General features: G+C 38.1%; 1 protein-coding gene across 3 annotated transcripts in view; it reads left to right on the top strand.

Annotated features, from left to right (window-relative positions):
• The window catches only part of CRYL1 (crystallin lambda 1), a 48,147-nt gene that overhangs the window by 15,519 nt on the left and 12,849 nt on the right, over nucleotides 1-19,779 (top strand). For all 3 annotated transcript variants that reach the window (XR_006102769.1, XM_042456513.1, XM_042456514.1), the window contains 3 exons: nucleotides 9,429-9,590; nucleotides 11,390-11,584; nucleotides 16,270-16,375. Coding sequence is in view for 2 of the 3 variants with exons in the window: in XM_042456513.1 (XP_042312447.1) it covers nucleotides 9,429-9,590; nucleotides 11,390-11,584; nucleotides 16,270-16,375 (463 nt within the window). In the remaining variant the exon portion in view is untranslated. The remainder of the gene's footprint in view (nucleotides 1-9,428; nucleotides 9,591-11,389; nucleotides 11,585-16,269; nucleotides 16,376-19,779) is intronic.

The following is a 19,779-nucleotide window of genomic DNA, read 5'->3' as shown; positions in this document are numbered from 1 at the left end:
TTTCAGATAAATTAACAGAATAGATAGGTTGGTGAAAGTTATGTCACATCCGTAGTTGCAGTAAAGATACTATATGGCTGCAACCCTATATAATTTATTAGGGAAAAAGCCCAGATGAACTCAGTTTCTGTATGTATGTAGTCTGTATTGGTTTTAATAACTTGTAAGGCACCTTGAATCCCAATATGGGTAAAAAGGTGGGATATAAATGAATGATAATAATAACATCAACAATAACAATTAACTTTTGCAAATATTGTCGCTCTTCAAGCTTCCTTATTTATTCTCCTTGTGGTTGGGTGTCATTTTGACTGTTTAAGCAGTGGCATTCACAATTTGATACTCGAAATAAGGAGAAATGATATTAAGAGTGGAATAAACAACAAAAATACCAATAGCATCCTAAAGAATAACAAATATTTTTGTAGGTAGGTGTGAGGCATTGGTTTCAACTGGCACAAAGTAATCTTATACTCCCAGGAGAGGGAGTTACTGTGCTGAAGATATAGTACTTTTGAAGCAACTGCCTACAACAAGGTGATTTCTTTGTCTAAGCCTAAGTTTTGAGCACCTCTTCGCCTGGGGTCCCACTCTGGGAGAAAGGCAGCATACAAATGAAATAAATAAATAACTAAATAAAAACCTCCTGTATAGCTCGTGGATTCAGGGAACTGGCTGAGCCTTCAGCCTTTCTATACACTTTGTGTTGCACTCCTACAATGAGCAAAGTGCTGGTTTTGATGCTATCTCTAGATGGCTTGATTCCAGACTGTTTAAAAGACCTATCTCTTTATACAAGATAGCTAGAGTTTTAAGATCTGCAGAGTAGGGTTATCAGTCTTACACATTAGCAGGAATGGTTGCTGAGGACTCAGGAGGGAGACATCTCAATAGTTGCACCCATTCTGTGGAGCTCCTTTCCATGGGAGACCCAATTAGTCCCCTCCCTGATCGCTTTCTGACAGCAGGCCTTTGAATTTTAATTATGGAGATATAGTGGGTGTGAAGTAGTGTGTTATCTTTTCAGTCTTTTACAGGTAATTATGTCATAATTGTTTTCAATCGTGCTTTTAAAAAATAATATTGCTATTTAATGTTTTTTAAAGCTTAATCTTTTTAAATTATTGTAGGCTGCCTTGAATCGTATCTCAGGAGAAAGTCTGGATATAAATTCAATTAATAAAGAAATAAACTTCAGCAAGTATTAAGTCCATCAGACTTGAATAGCTCTTTAAAATTTGTTTGGCTTGTTATTTGCAACATTCTAGGGAATTAAATTTATTTCCTAGCCACAAAATAGTATTTGTTCTATTTCATAATATAAATACTTTTCATATTACATAATCTAGATGCAGCTTTCCTTCTTTTAACCTGCTTTTCACTGTGCTTTGCACTGAAAGGTTGATTGGAAAATAAAGTTAACTTTGGGCACATTTTAGCCAAATATAATCACCTTTAATTTCACTAGATGATCTAAACATATGCTGATAGTTTCACTGATATAAGTAAGAGACATTTAGATGGGTTATTGTTTTAAAGATGGTTGCGCTCAATAGTTAAGGAGTTAGCTACTTGAGGTATAAAAAATCTGTAATATACAGTAGACATTAGAAACCATTTGGTGAGAAATTCAATATAGTTATTGACAACAATACTTGCAAAAAAACCCCTTAAACTCATCCATCAGATATAGTTTATGCAGATCATTTTCTACACTGATAGTCATCCAATTGGAAAAGAGCACACCCATATTCTTGCATTGTCATCTTTTTGAACTTTGCCTTCTGAAGATTCCCCCCCCCCCACCATGCTGAGTAAAAACCCTGGGTTATTCAGTAGGTAAAGTTTAGCTACTTAATTACAAAAGTGAATTTCCCCTGTAGTCATGGCTCACTTTATTAACATGAGTGAAATCTGAGAAAACAAATTAAATGACTAAAGTCTAATAGAATAGGAAACACAACTAATCTCATTATTGTTAGAAATTATAGTAATTTAAACCCTGTTAAGGTTCATTTTAGTTGTTTTTTTTTAAAAAAAAACAACGTTTGTGCTTAATATAGATGTCAAAAATCATCTCAAAGATTCATAACTAGGTTGTATGGCTATTGTATTGTGACCTATATTGTTTCCTCTACAAGTTTCATTACATTGAGAGGTGTAGCACTGGTTGCTTTGAGGAAGACCTCTCTTGAAAAAATACACAGCTGTCAGTTCCCTGGGGCCTTCATATTTTTAAAAAATGAAGTGTGATATAAAAGTGCTGTTAAATAAATATTTTATATCCTAGATATTATTTGAAACTTGGAAGAGTTCCTTTTTTATTTTGTTTTTGGAGTGCAACGCCTAAAGTGTCTTAGCAGTCTGATTCCTATTGTGGTCCAAAAAGTACTTTTCCAGTTTCTAGGCTGCCTAAGGTGGGATGCTGTTCCATGTCATTAACAAGTGTGTACCTTGCTATTAGCTAATGCTGAAGGTGTAGCTGTGAAGGAAGGAAGCTGTGATTGTTTCATATTTTTTTAAAAATGAAGTGTGATATAAAAGTGCTGTTAAATATTGATGGGACAGGATCCAGGGCAGAAATAAACAGCTTTCTCTTTACCTTTTAAAATACTACCATACATATGGTAGCACAAGTACACCTGTGTATGGGAGTGAGAATGAATGTTTCTGACTGACCTCTGTTTCACAGGGAATAACTTTTTGTGTACTTCACCCAACTTGAATATACTGACCGCAAAAGATTCCTTTCTAAACTGTAGCATTCTTATTTAACTTCTATAACTGGTAAAAATTCTTGGATTTTAAGAAGGCAGTTAACACATTTTCGATCAGATAATGCAGCAACACTTAATTCCTGTTCAGTTGAAGACTATAATGGAATATACAACTGACGTGCACATGCTTGAAAACAGAGTATGTATCTAGCTATGGCCAATTTTCATTTCAGTGGACCTTTTGGAGCTCTGCAAAACTATACCTGCAATTTCTGAAACAGACTCAATGAAACTAGTTGGCCTGGAGAAGGAATAGCTGTCTTCTATGAAAGAGGTAATAGGAGGATTCTTTTTCTTCCTCTGCATGTTGCACAATCAGACAGCAGTCTATATGAAATCCTGCTAGGAGCTGAAAAGCAGGTGACTCCTTCTCACAACATCCTTAGTTTCCTTAGAATCCATTGTGGTAGCAGTGGGATTATCAAGGACACAGCATTGCATTTCGCACTACTGTTAGCAAGGTCCTGCTTTTCACTCTGTCTCTATTTCTCTTATAGTCACTGCAGATCTGATGGGTTGGGAAGAAGCTGAGACATTCCTTTATCTATCCTGTGGCATGCCTTCCCTATTAGATGGGTTGTATGAAGAAATACTTGTGTACATCATGGTCTTCTTAACCCCAGTTGTCTAAAATGGATAATCCAGAAAGGTCTCAGTTTTCCAGGGCTTGTCTGTCATATTGCAGAAACATATTTTTATGTTAAGAGAGCTGTACTTTGCTTGTGCAAGATGTGTTCTCATACTACATCATATCAAGGGATTTTGTAACTCCTTTCTTGGACGTGCCTAACGCTTCAACAGAAAGTACGGCCCTGATCCTAACCTCCAAAGATATTGTGTCCCAAGGATGGGGGCAATAAACAAGGATTCATTTGCCTATCTTAGCAAGTAGAGGGCATTTATGGATAGAGGGCATTGCTTAAAGTTTCTTAAAGCTGACCCCATTAAGCCCAATATAGTTTGCAAAAGATCAGTGTGATTGGATATTACTTTTTGTACTACAGTTTCCAGAATTCCCCAGCCATGCTGGCCAGGGGATTCTGGGAATTATAATACAAAAACTGACATTTTCATGCTCTGGGCATAAGAATCCTTGTGAAGTGAAGTGAACTCATGTAATCTGTAGGATAGACTTCCTTTTAGCTGGAACTCATTCAGATTTTTTGGACTACATTTTGCCTAATCCTCAATCTATCTGGGGATGATGGGAGTTGTATTCATTTATCCAGACCGTTGAATCCAATTCCCATCATTCCCAGCCAGACTGACGATTAGGCAAGATGTGTTCCCAAACTGTTTGGGAATGGCCATGCTGGCTGGGAATAATTGAAGTTTCTGTCTTAATATATCTGGGGAGGACTAGTTTGAGAAGTTGGTATTATGAAAACCATGTAGACTAATAGAACAATAACAACATAAACTGAGTTTTGTTTTTATTTATTTTTAAACTGAGTTTGAACACATAAAATTTGCAATTAATATATGTTTTAAGATGTTAATGTGGAATCAAGGCAGAATCAAGTGCAAAGTTTTGCTTCTAACCCCCATCAGCCCTTTGGAGATTAACTTCCAAAATCAGTGCAATGGTAGGCAGAAGGTAGAGAGCAGGAGTAAACAAGGTGTACCATGTAGAGGATTTGGAACTCTGCAGAGCAGATTAGCTCCAGACAGTTTTGGAAAATGAACCAAGTCAGATGCTACCAGGAAGACAAATAAACAATCTTCAAAATGACAAACTAATTTAACTTCAAATAAAATTGCTTTCTGAAGTCAAATGAGAGGAAAATAGGATTGCATGTGAGAAAAAGTTGTGCTCAGTACCCAGCTAGCAAAGTAGTGTTGCCCAGTTGACTTCAGTGTGTCACATCATTGGATTTCTCCTCTAAAAATACACTGCATTAATGTTGACATTTTATTGCTGTTGTTTATAATTAGTTTAAAATTATGCATTTAAATATCAAGAGCAAGCTATGTTAGTAATTTTCCTATCTTTGTAGTGCTTATGCATTTGATTTCTGGAGATAAAGTATATCATTAACCTAAGGTCTAGGCATTAAAAACAGAGGCCTTCTAGAACTGGACAGATAGCTTTTGACTCCTCTAAACTAGCACTTAGGAAGGAAAACTACCTCTTGCGGATCAACAGAAGTTAAGAGCATGGAAAATGGCCACACTTGCATGGCCAATCTATACTATAGATGCTCACTGTGCTTCAGATGTTTAGACCTACAACCCTCACAATCCTATACTATTGGCCATATTGAATGGATCTGATGAAAGTTGCAGGCAAAATGTCTGGAGTGTAAAAGTCTCCTCAAGGAACTCTACAGGATCAATGTTTCATACCATGTCTGTATATGTATGTATGTCTGGCTGTTCTAAATTTTGAATGGGTCAGCTGTCAGTGAGTTCAACTCTTTATCTTACCAAGTTCGATCTTTTCTCTTTTCAAGAAGACATTTTAAATCACCAGTGGAGAAACGTTGGCTACTGTTAATGATTTTAGGGACAGTGGGAAAATTTCGACCACTGTTACCCCGACAACATTTCATCATAGTTGGCTAGAGCTAAAAGTTACATGAATCTTAATCCAGACAAGACAGAAATAGCTGTGGTCAGTCGAAGGCAGGTCAGGGATTAGGGACTCAGACTGGGTTGCACGGATTTACACTTTCCCCAAAGATGCAGCCTTGCAGTTTAAGCATACTCCAGGATTAAACTCTGACCCTGGACAGTGGACAGTTAAACTTTGTGTGCCAGCTGTGCCTGGTCCTAGAGATACCAGGACTGGTCCAGATAACACATGCCTTAGTTGCATATTATTTGGATTACTGTAACACGTTCTACATGAGGCTGCTGTTGAAAAGTGTTTGGAAATTTCCAAAGGGCTGCAGTCAGATTGTTAACTAGGTCTGGCTACGGGGTGCAGACAACTCCCTTGTTGAAACACCTATGCTCAGCTAGGTTCTGGTTATGGTCTGTAGAGACCTATATGGCTCAGATCCAGGTTGTCTGAAGAACTATATTCTCCCATATATGTCTGTCCATGTTTTCAGATCTTTAATATGGGCTTTTTCTGCCCCATCACCTTCACAGGTGCATCTGGTGAGAATATTGGAGAGGGCCTTCTAGGTGAAACTTCTTATGGAGGTTGGGTTGGTTACCTCCCTGCTATACTTTTGAAGGCAGGTGAAGACCTTTTTGTTTCAGCAGGCCTTTGATGGCTGAGTGTACAAGCCGGGGGGGAGGGGGGCTTTCAGAATGTGCTGTACTTTTGTTGTTTAGATTTTAATGGTCTTGCTTTTAATTCCTTTTATTTCTATTGTTAGTTCAATACTATTTTTTCAATTTTGTGTGGTACAAATTTTATAGTTGTATTTGTTTTATCCTTGTAAGCTGCCTTGAGCCCCAGACTGAAAAAGGTGGGATATAAATAGATACAACAACAACAACAACAACAAAGCTGATGAAAACCAAAGTTTAACATCTGGAAGGACACATATTCCTCATGTCTGTTTTATACCATAAAACTGTACATGCATATGTAGTGAATGCCTAAAGAGTACATAATGTAAAATTGCTTTGCTAAATATCATATAAAACCTGCTTGAAAAGAATGGATCATTCCCTTTTAGATTAGAACTTTTCTTGGTATATGTTCCTAGCCTGTCAAAGTAATCCACAGCAATTCAGCATTTGTTGAGATCATTAGGATTTTCAGGGACACTCTGTACTCTCACATTTATACAGTAGTTTTTATGAACATAAAACTGGGGACTCTCAACAAAGCGGAACTCATGTTCTTAAAAACCAACAAATTGGCATGTTCTAATCAACCTTTCACAAGGGATGCTGTCACAAAGTTCAGTTAAGTTGAAAGTCAGGTTCCAGTGACCATATTCAGATTTAGAGCTTTTCAAATAAAGAATTACTGTTTTTGTGCAAATGAGAAGTGTGATCTTGACCAAAACAGTAATGAACACAGGAATATACAGTGTCCTTTAAAATTCACTCAGCTGGGTTCTTACTATGGTGAGCTGACTTTCAGTGCCTGTGCCCTATCCATTTCATGTTTGGTCTTTTTCTCAGGATGAATTGAATAGATTCAGAGGCTTTGTAGTTTGGTGGTAAGTGATGAAGCCCCTGATTAATAGCTGGTTTAGAGCTTAATTTTCCCTCTGTTCTTCAGGGAGTCAGTCTCACTAAGAAAATAAATCCATGCTTGACAAGGACAGAAACTTTTATTGCATCAGTCCAACAAATTGAATACAATTGTGCCACTATCAAAGAACCCTTTAGCAAATGGTCTATTCAGAACCTTGCATAATCATTGTAGGTTTGAGTTTCCAAGAGTGTTGAGCTTCACCTCTGTGATTATCATCTGATCTGAAAGAGAGCTTTGGGTTTCAGGTGGAGAATCTCACAATACAACTATTCAGTGCTGTTCTTTTATTAGTTTGAACAAGTATCTACAGAGTTCGCCTTGCCTTGTGACTTTGCTAAAGGAAAATACTTAAAGGCAGCCACCTTGCAGACTAAACTGATCCAGGAATTAAGAGCAAAGCATGGTTTTGAACCAGCATTACAGTTGGCTCCACTGTTCTGAAATGGACCTCATTATCACTGCAGCTATTTTGTGACTTTAGAAACACAGTAAAATTCCATTCTGTATCAGCAAGAATGGAATGGGTCCCCTAACCCATATTTGGAGCATAAAAACATCTTCCACGACTCCAGTGTTTTCTCAAGTTATAAATGGCATACCTTTAAAATCTGAAATTTAAAGCTTTCACTGAAAAATATCTGGGTCTGTATGTGTGTGTGTTTCTGCATTTTGTTTTTTTTTTTTCATTAAAAGAATAGGACGTGCAGGTAAAGATATCCTTTATTTTTCAGCTCTATTTTTATCAAGAAAGTGAACAATAATAATAGAGAAGATTAAAGGAAAATATAGCAATACTAAGTGTGAGGTTTCACCTTACATCATATCAAGTGAATACCAATTTGCAGATTTGGGTGTAATTTCCATTATTGTTCCATCAGATCAAAAAGATACACATTTTGAATGTGTCTGAGTTATAGTAGAATCCTTCCATATCTGTGTGAGAAGAAAAAAAACCCTGTTTTCTCTGAAGATGCCAGCCACAGATGCTGGCAAAACATCAGGAATAAACTCTTCTAGAACATGGCCACATAGCCCGAAAAATCCACAAAAAACTATGGATGCTGGCCATGAAAGCCTTCGACTTTACATTAAAAACTGTTATGACCAGACATCTTATCTGGCATGTTAGTAGCTTTTTCATAACTTCATTATCCTTGATGTTCTGGCCCTATGGTTATAGTAATACACAGCTTTCTACTGACAAGCTTTGATAAAGCAAAGGGAGATGTTTATTTTAAAAGATTTCTACCCGAAATGCCAATCAAATGTTGATCATTAGAACTGCATAATTATCTATTGAAATAACACAGGAAACACAATTAAGATGGCTCACCACTTGTTTCTTGAAGAAAGGGCAGCTAAGAGAGATGTTTGGATAGTCATTTTGCAGATTGCTAATTTGGTTGTTCCCTGCCCTCAGGTTTACAATCTAAAAAGACATGTCACAAAAGGAGAAGCGAATGGATGTGGGGAAGGGAATCAAGTCCAACAGATACTGTTGGTTCTTCTCTCCTTCTAGGGAGAAGGTTTAAGATCAAAGTCATTCCCTATCCCACTGGTCATCATACTACCACTATCCTTACACGGTCTGTAATGAAACTGGAGCAAGAATGTTGACAAAGAGAGCCTCATAACACCCTGTAATGAAATGGGTTTCTTTTCACCCAAGACAGAGAGAATATGGTTATTGGGGTTTTTGGTGGATAGCTAAAACAGATGCTCTTAGAACAGGGTTGGGCAATTTGTGGCATTGTTGGATTGCTTTCCCACTTTTCTTTATTCATTGGCTGTGCTGTCTAGGGCTGATGGGAGTTGCAAAATGTTGATACCTAGAGAGGTTGCTCTCCCCTTCTTAGAGGATGTCACGACAGTAAAGAGAAGGATGTTGATATCTCTCCCCATCTCCCTAATGTTCTTGCTACTTCTGTGTGTGCATTCCTTAGCAAAATCACCACCTTTCCTAAAAATATTCTACTCAACAGAACCTGGGGCAAATATATTCAGTTAAAGACATTCTGGAATCATAATTTTCATTTGACAGTTACAGTGAGCCCCCTATCTCCATGGATTCTGTATCCACAGATTCAGCCATCCACACTCAAAAATATCCACCCCCCACAAAAAAGTCCAAAAAACTAACCTTGATTTTACCATTTTATATAAGGGACACCATTTTACTACATCATTGTATATAATGGGATTTGAACATACTAAAGATTTTTGGTATCCACGGGGATCCTGAACCAAACTCCAGTGGATATCAAGGGTATACAGTATTCTACTAATTTCATAGAATATATAGCTCTGGGACTTCGGTGTTACATTTTAGCTGTGTAACATGTATCAGAACATATACCACTGAGTTTCAATAAATATGTTACGGTCCTTTTCCACCATTACCTTGTGGACCAGTGGGTTGGATTATAGTGTGATGTAGTGGGGGAAAGGCTTTAAGCTGTTAATTTTTTTTTGTTGTTGTTTTCTAGGAATGTACACCAGAGGATCTAGAACTGAAAAAGAAGATTTTTGGCCAGTTAGATCTTATTGTCAGTAATGATGTGGTTCTAAGCAGTTCAACCTCCTGTCTTTTGCCTTCAAAATTGTTTACAGGATTGAAACATGTCAACCAGTGTATAGTTGCACATCCTGTAAGTATAGTAAATACCTTAGGAATCTATTGAATTCCACCTTGCATTAGGTTGACAAAGTGGAGGGACTGCTTATATGTCTTATATGAGATTCTTATACTTCCCCTATGTAAGGTTTTCAAGTAGGTGCCATTTTGATGCAGAGGTTCTTAGAAAAAGTGAGACAATAAACTGTGAAATAAACAATAAAATAAATTGATAATAAAATAAATTGCATAGGCCTTAGTAGCTCCAAGTGCCTCTTATCTACTTAGATTAATATACCACATACATCTATTATCTTGTCAAGAGAAAGTACTGCTGTAATTATGTATGCTGTATTAACTACTTAAAAAAAGACAGTTATATTTTTAATAATAATAATAATAATAATTTTTATTTATATCCCGCCTTTCCAATTGCATGATCAAGGCGGTTTACAAGACAAGAAACAATAAAATACAGGTAAAGCATCACAATATAAAAAGTTTAAAAACATCATTACTAGGGGTAGGAACAAATCACAATTCACTAGGGGCAAGAAAAAGACAATATATTGCACTAATCCGGGGTCGAAAAACAGAGAACAAGGAGCAGAGAAAAAACATTATTACCTAAAATGAAAAAGCCAACTGGAATAGATGCGTTTTTAATTGTTTCTTAAAAGAAACTAAAGATGCAGAGGAACGGAGCTCTGCAGGGAGCTTATTCCACAATGAGGGGGTGGCGATAGTGAAAGCCCTCTGTGAGGTCCTCACCAAATGGGATTTAGGGACCTCTAACAAATTGGTCCCAGATGTTCTGAGTGTGCGGGGCGGATTATATGGGGAGAGACGGTCCTCCAAGTACCTCCAAGATAGATGATACTTTATCATCTATACTGGCTTAAGTTTGTTTCTCGACTTCATTCAAAGTGCTGGTATGAAGGTTTAAAGCCCTAAATGGCTTGGGCTTCGATTATATGAAGGATAGTCTCCTCCTTTGTAGGCTTACCCAGAATTTATGACAATTTTCTTAATCTTCTCCAGGTGCCCCTATCAAATGAGGTGTTTTGGGTGTCTATGAGAGCACATTTTCAGTGGTGACAGCCTGGTTGGGCTCTTCCCAGTGTGGCTTGCCTGACATCCATGTTGCAACCCACTTAGTGCAGTTCAAGGACTTTTAATTTTGCATCTTTAGTGATCCTTATAATTTTTCCTTTTTTTGCAACATTCATGGAGTTTTAAAGGTTCTGAGACTTTGTGGCTGCTCTATTTATTTATTTTATTATTATTTATGGTATTTATGCCCTGCCCTTCAGCCCTAAAGGCTATCAGAGCGGCTTACAATTATTATTTTTAATTAGATAGTTCCCTGCCCTCAGGCTTACAATCTAAAAGACACGACACAAAAGGAGAAGGGAATGGTGGTGGGAAAGGGTTTTGCTCTGAGTTTTATTACTTTTGGCATAATGCTGTGTGCCTCCAAGTTATTTCCAATTTATGTCAACCCTAAGGGGACCTTATTACATTTTTTTTTTTGCAAGATTCTTTCAGAGGTGGTTTTGCCATTGCCTTTCTCTGAGGCTGAGAGAATGAGACCTGCCTAAGGTCCCTGACTGGGTTTCCATGGCTGAGTGGAAATTCAAATCCTGGTCTCCAGAGTCCTAATCCAACACCCAAACCATACCATTTGCTGGTAGTTATAAATAAACAATAATTGTAGAGGAGTTTAATTCATTTTTTAGTACTAATTTTATGCTAAATTTAAGCTAAATTTATTAACTTTAATAATCTCTCCATAATGTGTGTTTGTATTCTCACTCTCTGGTTTATGTCTAGGTAAATCCACCATATTATGTGCCTTTGGTTGAGTTGGTTCCCCACCCAGAAACAGATCCTTGCATATTGGAGAAGACCTATGCTCTCATGAAGAAGATTGGACAATCACCAGTTAAACTAATAAAAGAGGTTGATGGGTTTGCCCTGAACCGACTCCAGTATGCAGTTATTAGTGAAGCATGGAGACTTGTTGGAGTATGTATTATTTTATTCCTCAGTTGATCTGCATATGCTTCCACATCTGTGGTTTGTTAAGTGCATTTGTAACTAGTTTATGCACTGTACCCAAAGTTTACTGATCAGTGGTTCTCCTTCATCCTGGGGAGAAATGGCTAGTTGGGTGCCACAGGCTTCTGTCCAGTGTGTTTTAACATCTTTATTAATCTCTTGGATGATGGAATAGAGGGACTGATGATCAAATGTGTAGATAACACCAAATTAGGAAGGGTAGTTAATACCTTAGAGAACAGGATCAGGATTCAATCTTACTTGATAGATGGGAGAGCTGGGCCAAAACAAGCAAATGAACATCAACAGGGATGAATGTAAGCCATTATGTCCAGTCAAGAAAAGTGAAATGCAAATTGAGGATGGGTGACACTTAGCTTGAAAGCAGCCCATGTGGAAAGAATCTTGGGGTTTTTAAGTAGACCACAAACTGAACATGAGTCAATAGCATGCTACAGTGGCCAAACAGCCAGCACAATTCTAGGCTGCATTAATAGGAGTATAGTGTCCAGATGCTGAAGGAAGGAACAGTATCACTTTATTTTGCTTGGTCAGACTTCGTCTGGGTTACTGTGTCCAGTTCTAGGCACCATAGTTCAAGGAAGATTTAACAAGCTGGAACATGTTCAGAGGAGGGTGATCAAGATGGTAAAAGATCTGGAAACCAACCCTATGAGGAAGGACTTAGGGAACTGGGTATGTTTAACTTGGAGAAAAGAAGATTGAGAGGTGATACTATCGCAGAACCATAGAGTTGGAAGAGACTGCAAGGGCCATCCAGTCCAACCCCCTGCCATGCTGGAAGACACAATCAAAGCACTCCTAACAGATGGCCATCCAGCCTCTGTTTAAAGACCCCCAAAGAAGGAGACTCCAGCTCTCTCCGAGGGAGTGTGTTATACTGTCAAACAGCTCTTACTGCCAGGAAGTTCTTCCTAATGTTGAGGTAGAATATATTTTCCTGTAGTTTGAATCCATTGCTCTGGGTCCTATTCTCTGGAGCTACAGCAAACAAACTTGCTCCATCCTTAATATGACACCCCTTCAAATACCTAAACAGGACTATCATATCACCTCTTAGCAGTCTCTTCTCCAGGCTAAACATACCAAGTTCCCTGAGTCTCTCCTCATAAGGCATGGTTTCCAGACCCTTCACCATTTTTGTTGCTCTCCTTTGGACACGCTGAACACATATTTAACAGCAGAAGGGATGTCATACAGGAGATGAAGTGAGCTTATTTTTTGCAGCTCCAGAGTCTAGGACACAAACCAGTGGACTGAAATCATAATTATTATATTATTTTTACTATATAAGAAAACAGATTCCAACTTCAGTGTAAGAACTGTTCAGCAGTGGAAGAGACTGCCATGGATGGTGGTAGACTCCTTTTTCGGAGGCCTTTAAACAGATGCTGGACAGCCATCCACAGAATTCCTTAATTCCTTAATAATGTATTCCTTCATGACTGAAGTCTAGGCTTGATGGCCCTTGACCTTTCCAACTACACGATTTTACGACAGCATATCACTCAGGCTGCAATCTTACAAATGTCTCCCCAGTCAAGTAAACTCTAAAGAGTTTAGTGCAACTTGGGAAGGGTGAACACAGTATGTTGTTGTACTGAAACTTCCATAATCCTACAACATTTTCATTGCTGCCTAGAGCTTATGGAAGTTGCAGTCCAACAACATTTGGAGGCCACAAGTTGTCCACTCAAAAACTAAGGGTTGTTGAATTCAGTAGTGCGCCAGAGTAGAGATGTGTAAGTTTGCACTGTTATGTTTATTTACTTATACTGTCTAAAGGATCCTCATGCAATGTTATTAAATTAACACATAGTGGTATGTATGTTTATCAGCAGAGGTGGCTTATGTCCTGGTGAGCTCAACCCAACCAGGCACCCTTGAAAAGTAATAGAGTACAGTTCTTGTCTTCCCCGGTTATCTGGAGAGTATCAGGTTAGAGGGAGGCTACACTAGTAAATACTGAAAAAGGGAAACAAATTTGTACTGTACGTAACATGAGGAACACTCAAAAACAATGCTTTTTTCATTCTAGCCAGAACAAGGTGAAAAGGTCAAAAAAGAGAAATATTGGTTTTCATGTTGTTTCTCTTCATTTCCTGTCGCATTCAGATGCTGTGGGCATACTTTTAACATTTGTACTGAATGAAACAATTATGAAAATAATCCTTTAAGCAGAAGTAACTTTACCTCTATGGAATCCCATCTCTCAAGCTTTGATAATTATTTGATACAAAGGAATAAAGACATATTTTCTTGCCCTCCTGCTCTCTTGGGTTTCTAGTTCATTATCACTTGTTGTGTAATACAGCATTTCCCACAATTACATACACTCTGGCTGTTTAATGGTTTTTAAAAATCCTAACACATTTTGACTTCAGTGGGAAAGGCTTTCTTCAGTGGCTAGAAACAAACATTATTACACATATATAAATGTTAAAAAAACAAGACAACACTCAATTAACTGTAGCCCATAACAACACAGAAGTGCATTATTTTTATATAGAAACACATTATTTAAGAACTGAATAAACAGTTAACCATCTCAGAGCATGTGCAGCTTGTCTTCTCACTGCTTTATGCCTCTTCTCAGCCTGATCAGTGAAAGAAATCAGGAGCAGCAGGGCAGCTCTAACCTGCCAGCCAAGTCCCAGCAAAACTCACAAAGCAGGGTCTCATGTTTAAAAGCTTCTTTTTGCTGAATTCCTGTCTCTAGTCACAGCTTCTGCCAACTTAGCAGTTCAAAAACATGCAAATGCAAGTAGATAAATGGGTACCACTTCGGTGAGAAGGTAAAAGCCACATGACTACCAGAGCAGTCCTTGGACAATGCTGGCTCTTTGGCTTAATAATGGGGATGAGGACTGCCCCTATAGTCAGTTATGACTAGACATTCTCAAGAGTCATAGAGTGGCTATGACAATACAACACAACCAGGTAAATGTATTATTATTTCCCGATTCAGTTGGTACTGCAGGATTAGAGCTTCTCCATCAGATGTTATGAATTAGCTGAATTGGGGGGGGGGCGCTACTCATTTAGCTAATTTATGATATCTGTAGCCATTTATGTTCTGCAGCAGCTGGCAGTCTGGGAGAAAAGCAGCTGCCTCAGGTTTCAAATCCTGTCTCCCAGCCATTCTTCTGATCCTCTTGGCTGTTCCCTTCTCCTGGAGGGCATAATAACCCATCATTCCCTAAACAAGCCTTCAGGTATGGTTGAGACCTTATCCCAGTGTCTGTACTTAAAAAACGTTCAGGTCCTTCCAGTCCATCAGCTTCTGCATGTTAAACAGAGAGAGTGCCATCATTTCCTTTGTTTCAGGTAGTAAGCTATCTTGGGTACATCAGAGTAGCTGCTCAAAAATGCACTGTGGAATGGCTAAAATATGAATTTGAATTTCAAGTTTTAATAGAACGGAAGACGCACCTTTTTAAATATGTTCTTAGGAAGAACCTTACATAAATGAGCAGTGAACTGTTAAACAGACAGAATGGTGCACTCGTCTTGACCTGTTTTTAAGGGTGTGCTGGTTTGCTTAGCAATCTACCCTGAGCTTTGAACAGCACTTTGTGACATGCCACTTGGAAGATATGGGAGTTGCCTAGTAGAGAACTAAAAAAATCTGGGCATGTTGAGACCCTGCAAGTTGCCTACATGATGCAACCAGTTTCTAGTACAGTGTGTGGCAGCTACATTGTCTGCATATAATTGTCTGGCTCCAGCTGCATGAATCTCCATATTTTAGCTGTGTACGTGCATACGCATGTGCGCGTGCGCGCGCACACACACACACACCTGCTGTAAGAAGTTCACTTTTAAAATTCTGGGCAAAACAGTTTTAAAGCTAAGTATTTGTAATATAGTTACAGTCATAACTGTTTCTGTGAAAGAAGAGCAAATTACTAAAATTCTCCGTTTAGAATTCCATTCTGAATAGAATTGTTTTAAAGGGCTTTATCAAAGATAAATGTCTTTGTAATGTCACTTGCTCAGTAAATCACTTTCCTCTGTTGTTTTACTTTCCTGAATGTCATGTAGCAACCTCTTTGGGCAGAGGATCCAAGGCCTACAGAATACTCTTGTACTATATTGTAGAGTGTGTAGAACTATGATAATAGAAAATACAGCATACAAATATGGTAATTAATAATGAAGTAATGTTAATAATAATTGACAAGAAAATGACAACCGTCTATCCAAATGATCTCTATCACCAAATGATCACTCTAATGGTTGATAGTAATAAGGGCCTCAGCAACAGCTTTGCTTTAAAAGATCCAATAGTGTATTTTGATATTCAGTGGTAGCAGAATTGGTCATTTCTTCATGCAACACTGTATGGCACCAAAACAAAAAGCGTGACAAACAAACAAAAAACAAACCACCTGCTCCAGAGATTTTCTCCACCCTCCAGACATGGGGGAAGCACCTGCAGGAATGGGAGAATACTGGTTTTGGCACAAACAGTGAGATCCAGCTGCACCATTGGATTTCTCCTGACCATTTTTTTTTAACATTTTATAGTGTTCTTCACCTGTTCCTGGAAGGTATATGGGGAAAATAAGAAAACAAGGTTTATATAAAATAGGATTTCAACATTTATAATTCATATTCTTGACATTCAGGAGGGACTAATATCTGCTACTGATCTGGACCTTGTGATGACTGATGGCTTGGGAATGCGATATGCCTGTATAGGACCTCTGGAAACAATGCATCTAAATGCAGAAGGTATGTAACCTTTGCTAGTAAGATTTAAATGTGGAAAATTCTGTGGGTCATGACGTGATGTCATCATGAATACTGTTTTAATAGTGCATGTAATGATAAAGTTGGAGAATACTTGGAATTCCTGTTCTTTTCACTGTAATTTTTAATATAAGTATGCCTCTGTGAATTCATAAGAGCTGTTCCAAATGTCACTACAGTGAATTATGAGGGTAGCAGGCAACAGGAAATACTTCATTAAAGTACACAATGCACCAGATTTAGATATATCATTATTGTTTGGGCATTTTATTTATTGTATTTATTTGTTATTTATACTCTGCCCTTCGGCTCTAAAGGCTCTCAGAGCAGCTAACAATTATTATTATTTTTAATTACACAGTTCCTTGCCCTCAAGCTTACAATCTAAAAAGACACGACACAAGAGGAGAAGGGAATGGTGGTGGGGAAGGGGATCAGGTCCAGCAGTTCTTCTCTCCCTCTGAGGCCTGGACCAAGGCAGATGGACTGGAGGGAGGGCTTGGCTTTTTCATCTAGGCCAAGCCCAATGGAGCTGGGCCTACATCTTGTAGCATGATTGCTAAAGATCATTGTTGTGTGCTTTGGGGTGGACTAGCACTCCGGTTGAGAGTGCCAACATCATCTATTCATGGGGAAGCACCCAAAACTAAGTCTGACCTATCAAATTAATTTTAGATTTCCAATCATGTACTGTGGCCTACTAGGAGCTCTCCCTCCTTGAACCCCACATATTTCTGCATTTGTGAGTGGAGTGCAGAAAGAGATTTAGAGAGACTGAGACTGGTAGATTTTGTAGGTCACAAATTATCCAAACCTCTCTTTTTCGGTATGTTTCATATCTTCCCGTGCCAGCTGTAGATCCAGGAGCACAAATAAGGTTTTCTAAATTGTCTTGACTATGAAAAGTTAAATCCTTTGGGCCTCTACAGCTTGTTGAACCCAGCTCTTTTAGTCTTTCGTTAAGCTGCTAAGATCCAGCACTATTGATCATGCAGAATTGTGGCATTTTGGATTATTTTAGAAAGAGCTAAATTAGTGATTTTGTTAAGCAGCAATTTAAGAAATTAAGATTTTTGAAGGTTTAAAAGTTAAGATTTTCACATGTTGTTTAGCCATAGTGGGTTTGGGCATGTGTAGGGAAGAAGATGTATGTTTGGCCCTATTTCTGCTTACATCTGTTGTAAACATTTACCGTTGTACTAACCAAGATTTACTTTTGAATATTTGGGTACAGTATTGTGTTGTTGTGTGCCTTCAAGTCATTTCTGACTTACGGTGAACTTAAGACAAACTTATTGTGGGGTTTTCTTGGCAAAATTTCTTCAGAGGAAATTTGCATTACTTTCCTCCGGGGCTTAGAAAATATGATTTACCCAAGGTCATCGAGTGGGTTTCATTGGCCAAGCAGGGATTTGAACCCTGGGCTCCCAGGATCCTAGTCCAACACTCAAACCATTTTACCACACTAGCTCTTGGATTGTACTATAGGTATGTACTGTAAGAATATTTGCTTTGCCACTACAACCTGTTGGAGACGGGAGGAGAACTGAATGCATGGCACTGTGCCAGTAGCCTTGTGATTAGAGAACAAATGCCAACAGCAAGTCAGTGAGAATGCAGAGAAAAAGAGAAACATGAGTACTGAATGCTGACAGACAGAAAGGAAACCCTCCACATTTAAAACAAGGGAAGTACTATAAAGATACCTAATTGACTTAATATGATAATGGTGGATGTTGATTTGGGAACCAATGAGTTCTTATCCCTCCGCTGGCTATCTTAAAATTTTGGCATAGCAGCACAAAAAAAAAAAATACTATCAGAAATCCTTTGAGTGCAAAACGCTGCCAGCAATATAGTGCTGCTAGAACCATTGTCTCATTTACCTCGCATAGTGTTATGTTAATATAAAGTACTTTCTGTGTTATGCGCTTAATCTTTTGAGATTCCACATTATGTGGGAAGATTATATGCTTGTTTTCAACTTCTCTGAATTACTTTAAGCTAATTAAAATACTCTGCAATAGAAGCGGAAAAGTAGACTGGATATTTATAGATTCACCAGGCAGATTTTCAGGCTGCTTGCCTAGAATAAACTTAATGTATTTCAGAACATGTTATGCCAGCATGATCCTTTCTAATTAGCAGTTTCAAATTTGAATCACAATTTATATTGTAAATTGGGTAAATGTCAATAAAAATAGACAATATAATAATTATTTTTTACTGTTATCAATTTTTTTACTGAGGAAACATTTTGGACATTTTGAGGCATTTTTTGTATTTAAAGTAGTTTTTAAAAAAATAAAAGGTAAATAAAAAAGTAATATGCTGGCAGTATGTTAGCACACTCATACAACAAGTGTAATTCACAAGTTAAAAATCAATGAAAACATAATGGATTGCTTCTAGAACATAATGTCTTGAGGTGTAATTCAAACATAGTTTTAAATAAGGTCTTAGTAACATGTTTAATCAGAAAGATTTGGGGTTCTTGTTGTTGCATCTTGTTGCATCGTATAGCAGTACAGAGCAGGATTCCATGATGGACCTCTACTAGTGGGATAGTGGAATCCAGTGGAGCTGGGACAGAGGAGACTCTCCCAACTTTGGCTCCCTGTCTGTCCCCCAAAACCAGGGTGGGAATCCTAACAGAGCCAGATTTTTTAGATAGTACAGAGGGCTGTATGGGAGAAATTAATTAATATTTTGTTTTATTTATATACCACTATTCCAAAGATCATAGCGGTGAACAGCAAGTAAACTAATTGGCAAGTAAGCTAATTTGCCCCCAACAGTCTGGGTACTCATTTTAGCGACCTTGGAAGGATACAAGCTTGAGTCGAGCTTGGGCCCTTTTGCTGGTCTTGAACTTGCAACCTTGTGGTTTTGAGTGAATGGCTGCAGTACAGGCATTTAACCACTGTGCCACCAGGGCTCCAGAAAGAAAGAGAGTAGAACATTTACAAGTGGCATCTGCCAGAAAAACACTGCATCTATGCCATTCTGTTTGCACTGTTCCTATAAATGATTAATCAATTAATTCAATGAAATACACGTTACATTTGCTGCTGAGGAAATGTGTATATTATTCCAGCCTTACTTTAGATCTAGCTACATTACTTTAGGAACAATTTACTGTGCACAAATCAACAAGCCCATTTTTTCAAACCTCTGCAGATTTGACACATTCTGTAAGGTTGTTTTCTAGTCTACATAGGGTAACATAGGGAATACACTGGTACCCCGGGATACGAATGCGCCGCCTTACGAAATTTCCGGATTACGAAAAAAATCCATTCAAAAAAACTGTTCCGGGTTACGAAGGTTATTTCGGGTTACGAAAAAATTTTTTGGTGCTTTTCGGCGCTATTTCACACGAAATC

Source organism: Sceloporus undulatus, chromosome 3 (genome assembly GCF_019175285.1).
Source record: "Sceloporus undulatus isolate JIND9_A2432 ecotype Alabama chromosome 3, SceUnd_v1.1, whole genome shotgun sequence".
NCBI lineage: Eukaryota > Metazoa > Chordata > Lepidosauria > Squamata > Phrynosomatidae > Sceloporus > Sceloporus undulatus.
This window is presented reverse-complemented; position numbering and strand designations above follow the sequence as displayed.